General features: G+C 53.1%; 5 protein-coding genes across 5 annotated transcripts; 2 read left to right on the forward strand and 3 right to left on the reverse strand.

Annotated features, from left to right (window-relative positions):
- Positions 1-563: 563 nt before the first annotated feature.
- On the forward strand, positions 564-2,357 carry CLUP02_05799 (vacuolar fusion protein MON1; the record flags this gene model as incomplete). The annotated part of the gene is made up of 1 exon (XM_049284804.1): positions 564-2,357. One exon carries the CDS (start codon positions 564-566, stop codon positions 2,355-2,357), a length of 1,794 nt encoding a protein of 597 aa, XP_049141947.1.
- A 184-nt stretch (positions 2,358-2,541) lies between these two features.
- Positions 2,542-3,813, reverse strand: CLUP02_05800 (uncharacterized protein; the record flags this gene model as incomplete). The annotated part of the gene is made up of 1 exon (XM_049284805.1): positions 2,542-3,813. One exon carries the CDS (start codon positions 3,811-3,813, stop codon positions 2,542-2,544), a length of 1,272 nt encoding a protein of 423 aa, XP_049141948.1.
- A 951-nt stretch (positions 3,814-4,764) lies between these two features.
- Positions 4,765-8,223, reverse strand: CLUP02_05801 (uncharacterized protein; the record flags this gene model as incomplete). Its single annotated transcript, XM_049284806.1, has 4 exons — positions 4,765-7,203; positions 7,261-7,748; positions 7,832-7,947; positions 8,006-8,223. 4 exons carry the CDS (start codon positions 8,221-8,223, stop codon positions 4,765-4,767), a joined length of 3,261 nt encoding a protein of 1,086 aa, XP_049141949.1.
- A 132-nt stretch (positions 8,224-8,355) lies between these two features.
- On the reverse strand, positions 8,356-10,166 carry CLUP02_05802 (uncharacterized protein; the record flags this gene model as incomplete). The annotated part of the gene is made up of 8 exons (XM_049284807.1): positions 8,356-8,494; positions 8,575-8,646; positions 8,705-8,817; positions 8,890-8,968; positions 9,039-9,076; positions 9,140-9,725; positions 9,803-9,871; positions 9,913-10,166. 8 exons carry the CDS (start codon positions 10,164-10,166, stop codon positions 8,356-8,358), a joined length of 1,350 nt encoding a protein of 449 aa, XP_049141950.1.
- A 1,118-nt stretch (positions 10,167-11,284) lies between these two features.
- Positions 11,285-12,878, forward strand: CLUP02_05803 (protein disulfide-isomerase; the record flags this gene model as incomplete). Its single annotated transcript, XM_049284808.1, has 2 exons — positions 11,285-11,414; positions 11,485-12,878. 2 exons carry the CDS (start codon positions 11,285-11,287, stop codon positions 12,876-12,878), a joined length of 1,524 nt encoding a protein of 507 aa, XP_049141951.1.
- Between the last annotated feature and the right edge of the window lie 1,777 nt (positions 12,879-14,655).

A 14,655-nucleotide genomic window follows, 5' to 3' on the forward strand; every position in this document is an offset into this window, starting at 1 on the left:
ATTACTTTTATCTAGATAATCAGCTGCCAGTGTATTGCATCTGCTGAAGTAAGCTGTCAAAGTCCGGAATGTTTTCTCCGGCAAGGGAGTTTCCGCTCGGCCATGGGATTTGCAAATTCCCATGTTGCTCCCTGCTCTGGGGGCATTTGGCCTAGCTCCAGTCCCAGGTCAGGCGAGCAAGTGGGCCGAGACAGGCTCTGATTAGCGGACCGTTCCCACTAAGGCACTTTACGAAGAGGCTGCCGCACCACTAGATCTCGGCGGCCCCTCCTACGCATCATCAGCAGGTCTGCGCTAACTTGGGACGATTTTCGTCCTTATCCCATCGGGTTCCTCTTTCGCTCCTCTTCCCGTGCCGTCTTTAAACCTCACGTTCTCAACTTACCAGCCTACCTTTACCCTAGGTGAGGTCTCGAATGCCAGTCATGGCCTCTTGAACCTGGTTGACGACCCAAATTCCAGATAAAGTCAAGAATCTACTCTACCTCTAGGTAGTCTGCAACATCGCCGCGCTTCTTTCCACTTCCCGACCACCTAGCTGAAATGCTCCCGCCATCGCAATCATGGGCGAGGACCACGAAAACGGCCCCAGCGAGGAGCAACCTCCCCCTCTGCCTCCACGGCCGTCGATGGAATCGAATGACTCGATAGATTCGAGAATGGCCATGGCAGCCGCGACTACCGCCATTACACCTCTCGATATCCAGACCCTGTCTTTCCCAGATGGTTCGCGCGGCACTTTCTCGACCACAGGCAGCAGGGCCGTTTCAACCCCAGTACAGTCCTCGAGCGGACAAGCTACTCCAACGAGGACGCTGGGTGAGGGCGAAGATTCTATGAGTATCGCCAGCTTCTCCCCGACCCTGCGGCCGCCCAACGACATCGCAAGCCTATTGATGGGGGAGTTCAATAAGAGAAGTCCGGCATGGAACCTCCTCAGGTCGCAATCGGCAACTGTGCCACCCTTCGAAACCTTAAGGATGGATAACATAACCCGTAATCTGGCTGGGTTCGAGCACGAGTTCGACGACCTACCCGACGAGGCCGACACGAGTTTCAAAGACGAAGATCGAGTCACCATGTGGAAGGCAAAGTTGAAGCACTACATGATCCTTTCATCGGCGGGCAAACCCATCTACAGTCGTCACGGAGACCTGGGGCTGATCAACTCGTCCATGGGTGTCATTCAAACCCTCATATCTTTTTATGAAGGGGCTAAGAACCCCTTGTCCGGCTTCACCGCTGGAACTACGCGATTTGTTGTTGCAACGCAAGGGCCCCTCTACTTCGTGGCCATCAGTCGGCTCGGCGAAAGTGACTCACAGCTACGAGCGCAACTCGAGGCTCTGTACATGCAGATCCTGTCGACACTGACCTTGCCCACGCTGAAAAACATCTTTGTCCATCGACCATCGTCCGATCTTCGAAAACCACTCGAAGGAACTGAGCCCCTGATTTCGTCCCTTGCCGATAATTTCACGAAAGGCTCCCCGTCAGCACTGCTTGGCGCCTTGGAATGTCTCAAGCTGCGCAAGTCCCAGAGACATGCCATCAACAATGCCTTCCTCAAGCAGAGGACAGACAAGCTTCTGTACGGCTTGATTGTAGCCGGTGGTAAACTGGTCAGTGTTATTCGTCCGCGTCGCCACTCTCTGCACCCAAGCGACCTCCAACTCATTTTCAATATGCTATTCGAATCGGGTGGCATCAAAGCCGGCGGCGGAGAAAATTGGATTCCCCTGTGCTTGCCGGCCTTCAACAATCGCGGCTACCTGTACATGTACGTCAGCTTCTTCGACGGTGTCGACGGCGAGCAAGCCACGGGGCAAGAGGCGCCGGTACACAAGGATGAAGAACTCGCCATCATCCTCATCAGCCCGGACAAGGAGTCCTTCTTTGAGCTCAAGCAAATGCGTGATAACGTCGCGGCTTCTCTGGCCAAGTCGGGCCATCTCTCACTTATACAGACCGCCGCGCGTGCCGGACGGCCAAAAACCACAGACATTGCTCCGGGTGGTCAGATATCGCACTTCCTCTACAAGTCCCGTGCGAACGTGCAGTTCAGCATGTCCGCCCTCGACCCCGTATTCTCCTCCCTGATGGCCCGTCGCCGCCTCATGGGCCTATATCATCAACTGCACGCTGCCGTCCACGCGAAACACTCCCATATGCGTGTTCTACATTCCGTCTCCGAGGATGCTACTTCTTTAGCCTGGATCACACCAATATTCGAATTTTACTGCGTAGCCGGCCCCAACGTGAGCCGTGCCGTACTTACCCAAGGCGCCAACAAAGTTATCCAGTGGGCCCGTCGCGAGGAGGAACGGGTCTTCATTATTGGCGGAGGCGTATTCTGATCCAGAGAGAAACGAGTTGACCCCTTGAATATTTGGGTACGGCTCATGCGCTTGGACTGATTAGCTATTAGCTATTAGGAATTACAGGAGCTGACCCTCAGTGGCCATGCTGACTGAGAGAGAAAGATTCTCTCGACAAGCTACTTGGGTATCAATACAAAGATGACTCTGCAGTCAAAGCCATCTATATCGTGGTCCACCACGCCTCTGGGATCTTTGTGAGCCGAACAGTCGCCAGCGTCGAACGTGATTCACACTCCGCCACCGCTGTGATATCAGCCTCGATTCGATCCATGCCCTTCCTGTCCGAGTCCGCTTCCAACTTTTTTCCACAAGAGCCGCTCGATGACTCCCTGCCCATGACAGCAGCAGCAGCAGCAGCAGCAGAACCCAACTCTCTATCCTCTTGCCACTCCGCCAGCTCAACCGCAAACCCCAACTCATCGCCACAGATCCGACACCTCGCCCTCCCCTTCCCCTTCCCCTTCCTGTCCTCCTTCTCCCTGCCCTTCCCGCCGAATAGCCGACGCAGCAAATCGACCGACCGCGCCGCGAACCCGGCCATCTTCCTCCTCCGGCGTCCACGCTTCTGGCGACACCCACCGCTCTGGTGGCACCACGGCACCTTGGGCAGCACCAGGAGCTCCTCCTTCTCAGCCTCTTTCTTTTCCTTCTTCGCCTTCTTCTCTTCTTTGCTCTTCTTCGGCTCGGGCGGGAACACGCCAACGGGATCAATCGGCGTCGGAGGCGAACGCCGAGGGGCCTCGGGTTGAAGAAAGATACCGGGAGCGTCGTGGCCTCCATTCCTGCTGCCCCCTCGTCGCCCATTCATCCATCGAGAGTCGGCACCCCACGGACTACCAGACAACAACGCCGCGGAGTCTCTCTTCTTCCTCTCCTTGTTCATCTTCTTCTGCTGCTTCTCCACCTCCTTCTGCCGAATCTCCTTGTCCTTCTTACGCTTCTCCATCTCCATCTCCTCGGCCTTCTTCTTCTCCTCCTCGGAGGGCGCGGTACTGCTCTCCCCCTCCTCATCAAACTCCCTCACCAACTTGCGGACCGTCATCATCACCTCGGTCCGCCCTTCACCACCACCGCCCGACTCGGACGAGTAAACCGACGACAATGACTGCGGTGACACAGACAAAGACGTCTTGTCATCGAGAGAGTCATCCGCGTCGGCAATATCGGCCATGACGCTATCCTTGCGCTCCACGGCGTCATCCACATCCACGCCATTGCCGGCGCGACGATCCTTGACGATGTACTTTGGTTTATATTCCAGGTGGAAGAGTTGGTCCCCGTCAAGACAAGTATGGTGCCCCGCCGCGGAAGACGAACGCGACGACGAGAGGTGTTGAGCCGGATGCTCGAAGAAGGAAGGATGTTGGATGACCAGCGGGAGACGGTCCAGAGGTGACCTGAGGTCCTTCATCTCTGACAGGGAGGAGATCATTGTCGGGCTTTTTTTTGGGATTGTTTTGTTGGAGTCAGAGAAGGGGAATGATAATGTCAATGGAACGGTTTTTCTGGGCTACGCTCCGAGTCCGGTCGGCGAGGCTTGATGGAGCTTGGTAGTGATATTTCCCGTAGAACCGTCGGAGGAGCTGATGTTTAAGGCTGATTCAGCTACAGCTGGATGTTGATGTAGCTATATGTGGAGCCGAGGAAGCTGTCGATAGGAGTTGGATAGTAAAGCCGATGATGAAGCTATTGACGAAGTTACCGATATGCCCGATGGCGAGGCTGATGTAGCTACAGGTATAGCTAGGTGTAGCTATTGGCGAAACGAATGGCAATGCGTAGCGAATGTTCAAGTCTAGAGACGACTTTTCGATATGTATCACGATAGTTTCTAACGAGTGTCGGTTGAACGAGCGGTATGGTGGAGGACGTTAACGAATGTGCGATGGTCGCGTGGACAGTATGTACCGAGGAAACCTTGACATCGATAGATTCCCGTGGGGATAGCTCGGTTTTGTGATGGCCGGGTATGAAGCCATGAGAACCTTCATGGTCAATCAGCCCCTCCGTCATGTATCCCGAACATAGCCGTACATGATACGGTAAGGTTAGCATCATGATGCAAGCCCTCCAATTCTCGCTTAGCGCCTCCTAATCACAACGAAATGTGTTAAATCATATCGCATTTTATTGATTCTGTGAACCTGACCCTGATCTGGTCAAGCCACTTCACGATATCTCGTTCTCAACAAACCCGCCATCACCTATTACGTCCCAACCAACCGCACGTATCATCTACTCTAGCCCGGGTCCATCACTTCGCTCATACCCCTCCAAAAACAGCTATAAGTCTTTTTCCCAAAGAGTTCATGTTCTTTAGAATCAAAAGCAAGAAACGCACCCAATGACGATAATAATGACTCCAACATTTTCTCCTTGACAGTTAAGAAATGAATTCGCTTTCGTTTCGCCGGCCCTTGACACAAATGGAGACAGCTTGTCGGACCCATCTCTTCATCTTCCTTCGTACTTGCTTCGAATGACCCGGGGTGGCCGTGGCCCATTTACTATGTACAACTGTCGCGTCAGGGTTCTTCGAGCCGGCCAGACCGGTTGGTTGGGGTCGCCTGGCAATGTGCTTGTTTGCACGCTCTCGAAGGTTAAAACATGATTTGGTGATGCGAAGTCTGAGATTCGACAGCTTTTTCTTGAGGATCCTCGGCCGGAAAAAAGTCAAATCAGAGCTGAAGCTCCGAGAATCGCTGAGGTCAAATCCATCAGTGGACGCACTCAACCTATAGAGGTTCGTGTCAACTGGGTGCGCCAGAGGGATGTCACGTTCATGCAGGTGCCCATCTCTGGAGTACCTTGCTGTTGGAGAGACACGGGCCGGTAGATTTTCCCCATCACTTGGTGTGAGCTGTACATATCGTCTTCCTTTTCGCCGGTAAGCCATGCTGCCTTGACGTTCCTCATGGAGCACTGGGGTGAAAAAGTCCTTGGCCTGGTGAACTGGTAAGTCGGCAAGTATGCTCTGTTTGACACTGGAGCGACGTCTGACTGTGCCGGTCTGGTCTTCCGGGATTGTTTCCACATCCAAGGCCAGTCGAGACGCTTTGAGTCGAAGTTTTCGCTTCGATGGGCTTGGAACCACAGTCACCTTCATTTTCGGACTCGGTGCATCATGATCCGCCGGTTTGTGCTCTCTTTTGGGTTGAATGACTTCGAGCTCAATGCTAGCTCGGAAAGACTCATGGTCTTCCACATCGGAATGTGCAGTAATTCTAGGACTCGACCGTGGAGTTGCAAGGATTTCGAGCTGAAAGGGTGAAAACTTGACTGGAAATCGCAAATCGTCCCCAAATGCCCCTGACACTCGCCTCAGTTGAGCTTGCGCTTCCTTGGGGAGGGAGGGCAATGCCTTCATCAAGTGCGGGACACTGCTGCTTGTACTCAAGAAACGGTTCGTAGGACTTGGCGTCGAGGAAAGGAGAAGATTGTCCGCTTTGGAGGCTGGTGGCGCTGTATGACTTCGGAGACTTGCTGTGCTGATTCGAGCAAGCGCTCGGTTTCTGCGATGGCCTCTGAAGAAAGGCCTCCACTGAAGGTCAGGATGGGTTGCGCCATTTGCGGCAGACTCATTCACCATATTTTCCCCCTCCAGGGGGTGATGATGCTCCATTTCAGCTTTGAGATCTTTCGGCTCATCTACATCGACCTCGTGAAGTCCAGTCGAGTCTTCATCCTTGCTCATGAACGGTGACTTGGCAATACGCTCGAATGACGAGACCAATGCCGCAAGGTCGGATAGGCCAGGTTCAACCGAATGGCGTAAACTCGAGCGGAGAAGCGCCGCGAGGCCACTGTGGGACGGAGCTCTTCTGGATAGCCAATCTCGATTCAACAGCTCTAGTTGCAACGTACTGGGTTCGTTGGGGTCTGGGACGATTTCGTCCGCACTCTTGAAATGGGATTCAGACAGTGCCTCCGTTGCATGTTCCACGGCGGGATGGGAAGCATCAGCGTCCGCTTTCGTTGTGTGGCCTTCATTCCCTTGCTCATGGCCTCGAGACGGATTAGCATAGCCTTCCGCATTTTCTTCATCGTCGATTTCGTTACGTCCGATGTTTTGAGGCTTTGGAGTCGTTTGAGATCGCTGGAAAGCCGCAGTATCGACGGTCTGTGAACAAGGTACAAACATGTTCAAATCGTTATCAACGTCGACAGGACGAGAAGCCGATGTCCCATCAACTTCGAACGGAAATTGTTCCAGCGTCGGAGGGGCGGTTCTAGAGCTCAAGCGCTGTGAAGGTAACGTTTCGATGTCATTGGCAGGTTTCTTGTCCAAGGCTCGACAGTCATCACCGGACGAATCGCTAGAGTCCTTCACAGATATGTCGATGACAGCATCCAGACGAGCCTTCGTTTCGTCTCGAAGCACTAAGGCTCTGATAAGGCTCGATGCTCGCTGAGGAATCGGAGCTAAAGGCAGCGCCAAGGTAGAATCCCGAGGATCTGTTTGGTGTTCCGGGGTTTCAAAAGCTTCGGTGTAGTCGTAGTAGAAAGATCCTGCGGGGCGAATTGTGCGTGACAGATTGGGTTCCGAGTTTGAGGGTGATCTGTAGTACATCTCAATGACCGAAGTCAGGCTTGAGGATCTCGCACTATGATCCGTGGATGGTCGTCGTGGTCTGCTCGCAAGCTCGTTACTCCGCGGGTTATGGTACCCACGATACCCAAGAGCGGATCCAGTGGGCGACACGAAAGAGCTGGAATGCGGTAGAGACGGCATGGATTGGTTGATGCCGCCGCGAAACGCATCGGGAGGGCCAAATCGTTGCGGTTGTGGAAAGGTTGGCTTATACGAGCCATGCACAGTCCTCTGATAAATAATGAGCTCCTGTTACGCTACGCTTTGTGGAGGGCCATGAGTGCTTACATATGAGATTCGATCTATTTCGACCATCCTACTGTAGTCAACAAGTCCATTCTCCGTAAGAGCCGGCGAAGATGGCCGAACTCCAGGGCGTTTCAGTCGAGTTGGGTAGGGAAACGGGGAGCGTGGTCGTTGCAAGATGCCGCTGCTCGAATGGCTTTGGAGAGTACCAGATGACTTGTTACTGGACAATTTCCGAGAACCACATGTGGTCAGGGAGTACGAACGCTGGTACAGCCCATCGATTTTGGGGGAAAATGAGCTGGAGAAGGAGGACGGAGGGCCTTCTGAGTCATACATGGAGATGATTTCTGAATTGGTGTCTCTGTCCGAGCTGTTCCATCGGCGGCCGGCTCCAGAGATGGTACGATGGCTGGCACGAGACTCAGATCTGAAGATTGTGTTAACATCGAGTCCGGTCCGTGATCTTGCGCATTGGTGTGTTGTAGCCGCTGGAGCTATCGGCTTGATGCTGAAGATGCCTATGTCGCCTGTTTCCGTTGTGGTCTTGAGCATGCTCTCAAGAGGACCGGGCGACGGAAGTAAACTAGCATTCTCGTTCACGCTTCTCAACGGTCGACGTGGCAGACCATATCCAATGGGTGGTCGAGCGTGGGACTTGTAGCTGCTGCGAAGCGAGCCATGGCTGGCGGAACGACGTTGAGCGTGAATGTTCTCCATTCGGAGAGACTTTGACCAGGTCGTGGCACGGGTAGATGGTAAAATGAAGTATCTCTACTTAACAGACACAGCAAAATCGTCGGTCACTGAAAGAGAGATCCTAAAGAGTCGACATGAAGCTATGTTGAGGCCGGCAGGCTGGCATGTTTGGGCATCGTGTCGAGCAAACATTTTTGGCAGAGTCGGCAGCGGAATGGACGTCAGTTGACCTTGACTCCTTTGCGAAGTCAAAATAGGAAGGGACGACGATGCCGTCAACGCAGGTATGCTCATCTGGTTCGCCATCGCAAGAGAGCACCTACCTCGCGATGATTTGAACCCACAAGGAAGGCACTCCTCCAAGTACGTCCCTCATCTTGTCTTATAGGGAGCCTCCTTCCTCAGTCTTATTTGTATGGAGGAGGAGAAGGCCTTTGCTTAAGACTGCAACGTGAAAAGTCGCGTTCTCAGAGGATTCGGCTCAAATTTAGACAGGATCGTGGCTAGCGAGATGAGATGTTGAAAGGGAAGGCGATTCAGCCTGCTATTCGCGTCCATCTGGAACCATAGACCGTCTCTTGCCAGTCCTGCAAGCAAACCTACCTTCTAGTTGAGGCCGGCAAAAGTAAGAAGACAGAACTAAACCTAGAAGCTTACATTAGATATTCATCGTCATGTGCCATCCGTGCACAATGTGTACTGCGTAGATGAAGTTTGAAGTATCCAGGCCTGAGGACGACAGAGAAACGACCATACATGCTTTGGACTGTCTATTTGTAGATTGTACGCATCTAAACACATGAAAATCGAAGGGGTGATGAACAGTTGAGTCGCTGAACCTGGCAATTTTGAGGGCACGATGACTTGATTAAGGTAGGCTTGCCCTGTAGTGGCACTTGCCTGTTTAGGTAATCATCTTGAGGATCAGTAGGTTCATGTGGTGAGTAATTTCCTGGGCGAAATTCGACAGACCGATGCGAATAGAACACTATGCTCATGTTCTTTGCTGGGTAAGGTAGATGAATGACATCTGTCCTTTTCGCTTTTCAGCCTCATTGATCGTTGAACGAATCAGTGACGCGACAAATACTTCGCGAGACAATATACGGAAATTGGAATACGATGCCGACGACGGCGCTCCAGCCAGCATGTGTCTTGTCTAACCATTTACTTAGCACAAACCATGAGACGGATTCTTAAAGCTTCTTCGACAAAACCCCACTCGCGGCGGAGCGGCCGGGTCGGAGGCAAAGATGAGATGGAGAGTTTGGGGCGACACGGAGCATGTCAGCCGCTGCGTTGTTCGGGACACGGTTCCACTTTGTAGGCAGCGAAGCAAAGGGGCAGGACGGAGTAGCATTCTGGGAGTTCTTCCGTAGAGGCGAAATAACGAAATGCGTTTGCCGATGTGAGTGTTCCTGTTCGAGTTCATGGGCTTCCAAGTGCCTATCTTTTCTTCTGAATAGATATGCCGTTGCTTAAAAGGGTTGCCGTGGTTGCCGGCAACGCCTGACTCAAACCCCACAGCAAGTCCAGATGCAGCATCGCAGGTGCGATTATGGTTTGCGTCGATAATTTCCATGTTGGACCCTGGAAATGAGGCTGGGAGGTTTGACCACGGTATCCAGTAGAGCAGCGTGTGTCGTGAGCAATAATGGGTGGCTGGAGCTTCTCGCAGCAGCCACCTCCACTCTTTTGTCGGACTGCGAGTCGAAGCACCAAATAAGAAGCTGCCGAAACTGGCCAGATCTGGTTTAGTGATCCGCTCCACGGTAGCATTGCCGATGGATCTCGAGCCGGCAGGGCAGCTTGGCGGGTGGTGGAGACGTTAGAATCCCACGACCAGATCCAATGGCAAGAGGGTGATCCTTGTGCTGGAACGGACAAGCTTGCAACCCCAAATACACCGAAGAGCTTGTTGTAACTTGTACGCGGCAAAACGTGGAAATGTGTCCTTTGGGACGTTAGGAAACCTTGCCGCCCTCCAAGACATACGGACCCCATTGTTGGCTGTGTCTGCGTTGCATTCCTTTCGCCGTAGAGGAACGATCAAGAGACACAAACGGGAAAGGAATGAGACCACCACCACCACCACATACTTCCGTCGCAATTGAACCAACCCGAGCCTGGCGCGCACTGAGCTGGTCCGGGCTGGAACTGGGAGGACATGGGATGGAGGTCGTAGAGAAGACGTGTCTGGCCTGCCTCAAGGTCCATGGTGCCTGTGCCATCGCCAGTGCTTGTGCCATGTTGAAAGCCATTCCTCCATCAACGATGTCCTATCTGTCTCAGACCCGCCCAGGCATAAGGTGGAACGCAAGGAAAGGGGGGCTGTCATAGACAATGGCCTCCGAGCGCATTTGCCCCCCGGCTTCTTTTTACGTCCTTGAGGCTCTCAGCCTCGGAAGACTGCTGACAATCGGATCGTGGAGCTCTAGCAACTTCTTCATGCACTGGCGGAGACTTGAGAGGGGACTTTGGTGTAGGCAGAAATAAGCGTAATGCCAATGTAGAAGGCCCAGGTACATAACGATGGCAAACTGAGCTTACGGGTACTCTCCACGGCAAAAAGGATAGCCGTTCCTACCTTAGCTCAGCTTCACTTTCAAACCGCCGCTGGTCAGCCTGGCTTGATTATCAATTCACCGTAAGTTGGTGTTCCTAGCGGTCGAACGGTGGGGGGAGTGCCTGGAAGGGAGGGGAGTGAAAGCGAGTTTGCCCCTCACAACCACAAGGTACCTTGGGAGGCACGGGCTCGCCTGTGGATTGGGGTAAGTATACTCTTGGCCGGCTAATGTACTTCTCCTGCATGATTACGGTTGAAAAGACTTACAGGAACTTAGCCCAAAAAGAGGAGAGGGGCGTTCCCCCATCCACTCATCCACCACAGACACTGCAGCCGCCTGAGTGAATGCATGAGCTGACGGGCGGTTCCTGGAAAAAGGGACACCTGTTCTCAATTGCCCTTTAGAAATCCGGAATCTTTCTCCAGAACCTCTTCCACCCTCTACTTAAGACCAAAGCCTTCCCCATTCACTCCGGTCTGAAGGTAGACTTGACAGCCTCGCCTTCTCCACGAGTGTACTTTTTTCTTTCTTTCTTCACTGTTCATTCTTCAGATCAAAGAAAGGTAAGCTTCCTCTCAACATTCTACTCACTCCCCAAGCTATCACCAAGCTTCATCGAGCGCATGAGGTAGCAACAGACGGTCGCCACCACCGCAAAATCTACACAGCTCTGCCTCTTCTGAAGCTGGACAGAGGCCCCAATCCTTCTTTCTACGATTCGTCCACCATCAAGACTCTCCGCAATAGCATCACCAATCGCTCGTACCAAAGCTAACATTTCTCCTACTCGCAAGATCAAGATGTTCTGCAAGCGTGTTGCCCTTGGCCTTTTGGCCGCCGCCGCTGCGGTTTCCGCCTCCGATGTTGCCCAGTTGAAGAAGGATGACTTCGCCGACTTCATCAAGACCAACGACCTCGTCCTCGCTGAGTGTGAGTCCCCCCCCCCCCCAAATTGCCTAGCTACCCTCGAGTCGAATAAATACTGATCGTGGACGTCCAGTCTTCGCTCCCTGGTGCGGTCACTGCAAGGCTCTCGCTCCCGAGTACGAGGAGGCTGCCACCTCCCTTAAGGAGAAGAACATTAAGCTCGTCAAGGTCGACTGCACTGAGGAGTCCGATCTCTGCCAGGAGTACGGCGTTGAGGGCTACCCCACCCTCAAGGTCTTCCGCGGCCCCGACAACGTATCTCCCTACTCTGGCCAGCGCAAGGCTGCTGCCATCACCTCCTACATGGTGAAGCAGTCCCTGCCCGCCGTCTCCATCCTCACCAAGGACACCCTTGAGGAGTTCAAGACCGCCGACAAGGTCGTTCTCGTCGCCTACATCGACGCCGCTGACAAGGCCTCCAACGAGACCTTCACCAAGGTCGCCGAGAAGCTCCGCGACACCTACCTCTTCGGTGGCGTCAACGACGCCGCTGTTGCTGAGGCTGAGGGCATCAAGGCCCCTGCCATCGTCCTCTACAAGTCTTTCGATGAGGGCAAGGCCACCTTCACTGAGAAGTTCGACGCTGAGGCCATTGAGACCTTTGCCCAGACCGCCGCCACTCCCTTGATCGGTGAGGTCGGCCCCGAGACCTACTCCGGCTACATGTCCGCTGGCCTTCCCCTCGCCTACATCTTCGCCGAGACCCCCGAGGAGCGTGAGGAGCTTGGCGCTGCCCTGAAGCCCATCGCTGAGAAGTACCGCGGCAAGATCAACTTCGCTACCATCGACGCCAAGGCGTTCGGTGCTCACGCCGGCAACCTCAACCTCGCCACCGACAAGTTCCCCTCCTTCGCCATCCAGGAGACCGTCAAGAACCAGAAGTTCCCCTTTGACCAGGAGAAGAAGATCACTCACGATGAGATCGCCAAGTTCGTTGAGGAGTTCTCTTCCGGCAAGATGGAGCCCAGCATCAAGTCCGAGCCCATCCCTGAGTCCAACGACGGCCCCGTCACTGTCGTTGTCGCCAAGAACTACGAGCAGGTTGTCCTTGATGACAAGAAGGATGTCCTGATTGAGTTCTACGCCCCCTGGTGTGGTCACTGCAAGGCTCTGGCCCCCAAGTACGAGGAGCTTGGTGAGCTGTACCAGAAGTCTGAGTTCAAGGACAAGGTCGTCATCGCCAAGGTTGACGCTACTGCCAACGACGTTCCCGATGAGATCCAGGGCTTCCCCACCATCAAGCTCTACCCCGCAGGCAACAAGGATGCTGCCGTCACCTACTCCGGCTCCCGCTCCATTGAGGACCTGATCGAGTTCGTCAAGGAGAACGGCAAGTACAAGGCCGAGGTCTCTGTCAAGGAGGAGGGCGCCGAGGAGAGCCAGGCCGCCCCTGCTGCCACCGAGAAGGAGGCTGAGAAGGCCAAGGAGACCGAGAAGGCCAAGGAGGATGCTCACGACGAGTTGTAAAAAGAATTCTGGGTTCACTATGAAATGACACTTTGGGACGTCCCATGGGATAGGGACTATATACCTCTTGCGCGTTAGGTCGACTCTTTGCATTATGGTCTGCGGGTAAATTAACGTTATGAAATTCGAGCACATGTCTAAACTTTTTATTTCCACTGCGTGAATCGTGACCTGAAGCCTTGGTGACTCTACTTGGCTTTTGACGGTTCCATGAATTAATCTATTGTCTGTTGACTTGGCCTGGGGAACCACAGAGCAACACGACCTAAGGACCGTGAGGCGCGCATTGCACCGACCTTACAATGGCTAAAAGGTAGTCTTATACCAAGAATTCCGCCCTACTCCCTGGATGTCCTGGTTTACAGGCTCCTCAGCATAGCCTTCTTTTGCGCCGCAACTTCCGATACTATTTTGCCCTTGGCCTTCACAGGAATGTCTCATTCCAGCAAGACTCGATCATTCTCGTTCATTACACACAGAAGTCCCCTTCTGGAAGATTTGCCTTATCAATGGCTGCAGTAAGATTGACATCCCTTGACAATTGAGGTGATAGCCGTCACCAAGAGGCAATGGTTCAAATTTCCAGCGAAAAGTCACTCGCTCCACCGAGCTTCCTCGCCCTTTGCTCGGCAGTGTGTTGAGGCGTGGTATCGGCCATAGATTGACAAGAGTCAGGTTGTGCGAAATGGAGACTTTGAGCCGTAGTGAACATACTACTACCAGAGGTTCTCCGTATGCCAGTCTTTTGTGCTGATCGTGGCGAAGCATTATAGAAGCTTCGGGAAGAAGGGAAAGGATGTGTGCCTTGGAGGGTTGTAGTAGCGTTTTCGCCACGCCTTTTTGCCTTTCTTGAAGACGAGCCACTTTGGAGCCATATGTTCTGGATGCGAAGCGGTACCGGCTCTTGAGGTGTCGTACACATACTCTGGTCGTTTCATAACGTCAATCTGTAGCTCATTGAATCGATGTGTTAGCCTGCAAGTATCTTATTGTGATGCGCATATGCTCTCTGTATATCTGCGTTTAGATGATCCGGGGCCACACAGGAAGCTTTTCTTACCCTCTTAGCTTTTGACTCTGGTATGCTTACAAGTTTAGAGCAGTTAATCACACTCGTTACCGTCCATTTGGTTTGCTGCGGACGTACGCACTCGAGATCATAGAGTGAGGCAGAGGGATACGGTAAATTAGATTATCAGGTATTCTCTGCGTGAGCTTTCGTTAAGGTGCTTCAAGTCGTATTCGCTTCGCCCAATTTTTCCATGAGAAACCCAGACAACATGAAAGTCAAGATATGGATACGAGAGAGCAGGGCAGAAAGGAGTGGAACTGCAGGTCTTGTGCTTCAAGCTGCGCCAGCCCGTCACGATTCAAGTGTCGGGTTGCTCACGAATACCAATCCACATTAACATTCGAATGGCGGAAGTTCAATGAGAGATGGCAGGGTGAGTGTTCAATACTGTTCGTCATTATTGGAACATCAAGATCGATTTCAAAGAAGAAGGAAGAATGGAAGACAATTGCTCATCGTATTTGTTTGAGGGAGGGCACCTGAACACACTGGGCCAGAGCCTTTTATCCGAAGGCGGTAGGCTTGAAGTCGAGATGAGCTATTAACATCATGGAAAGGTCGCTCCTTGACATGGCCATTCTCAGATTCTCGGCTGCCGTCAGCTCGGGTGGCTGTCTCGATTGTGCCTTGAGCTTGAGCGAGCGGCTTGGTGAACACTACCCGACTGTAAAGAGAAGTCACTCTCAGGGGACACGTTTAGACACG

Source organism: Colletotrichum lupini, chromosome 3, assembly GCF_023278565.1.
Source record: "Colletotrichum lupini chromosome 3, complete sequence".
Lineage (NCBI taxonomy): Eukaryota > Fungi > Ascomycota > Sordariomycetes > Glomerellales > Glomerellaceae > Colletotrichum > Colletotrichum lupini.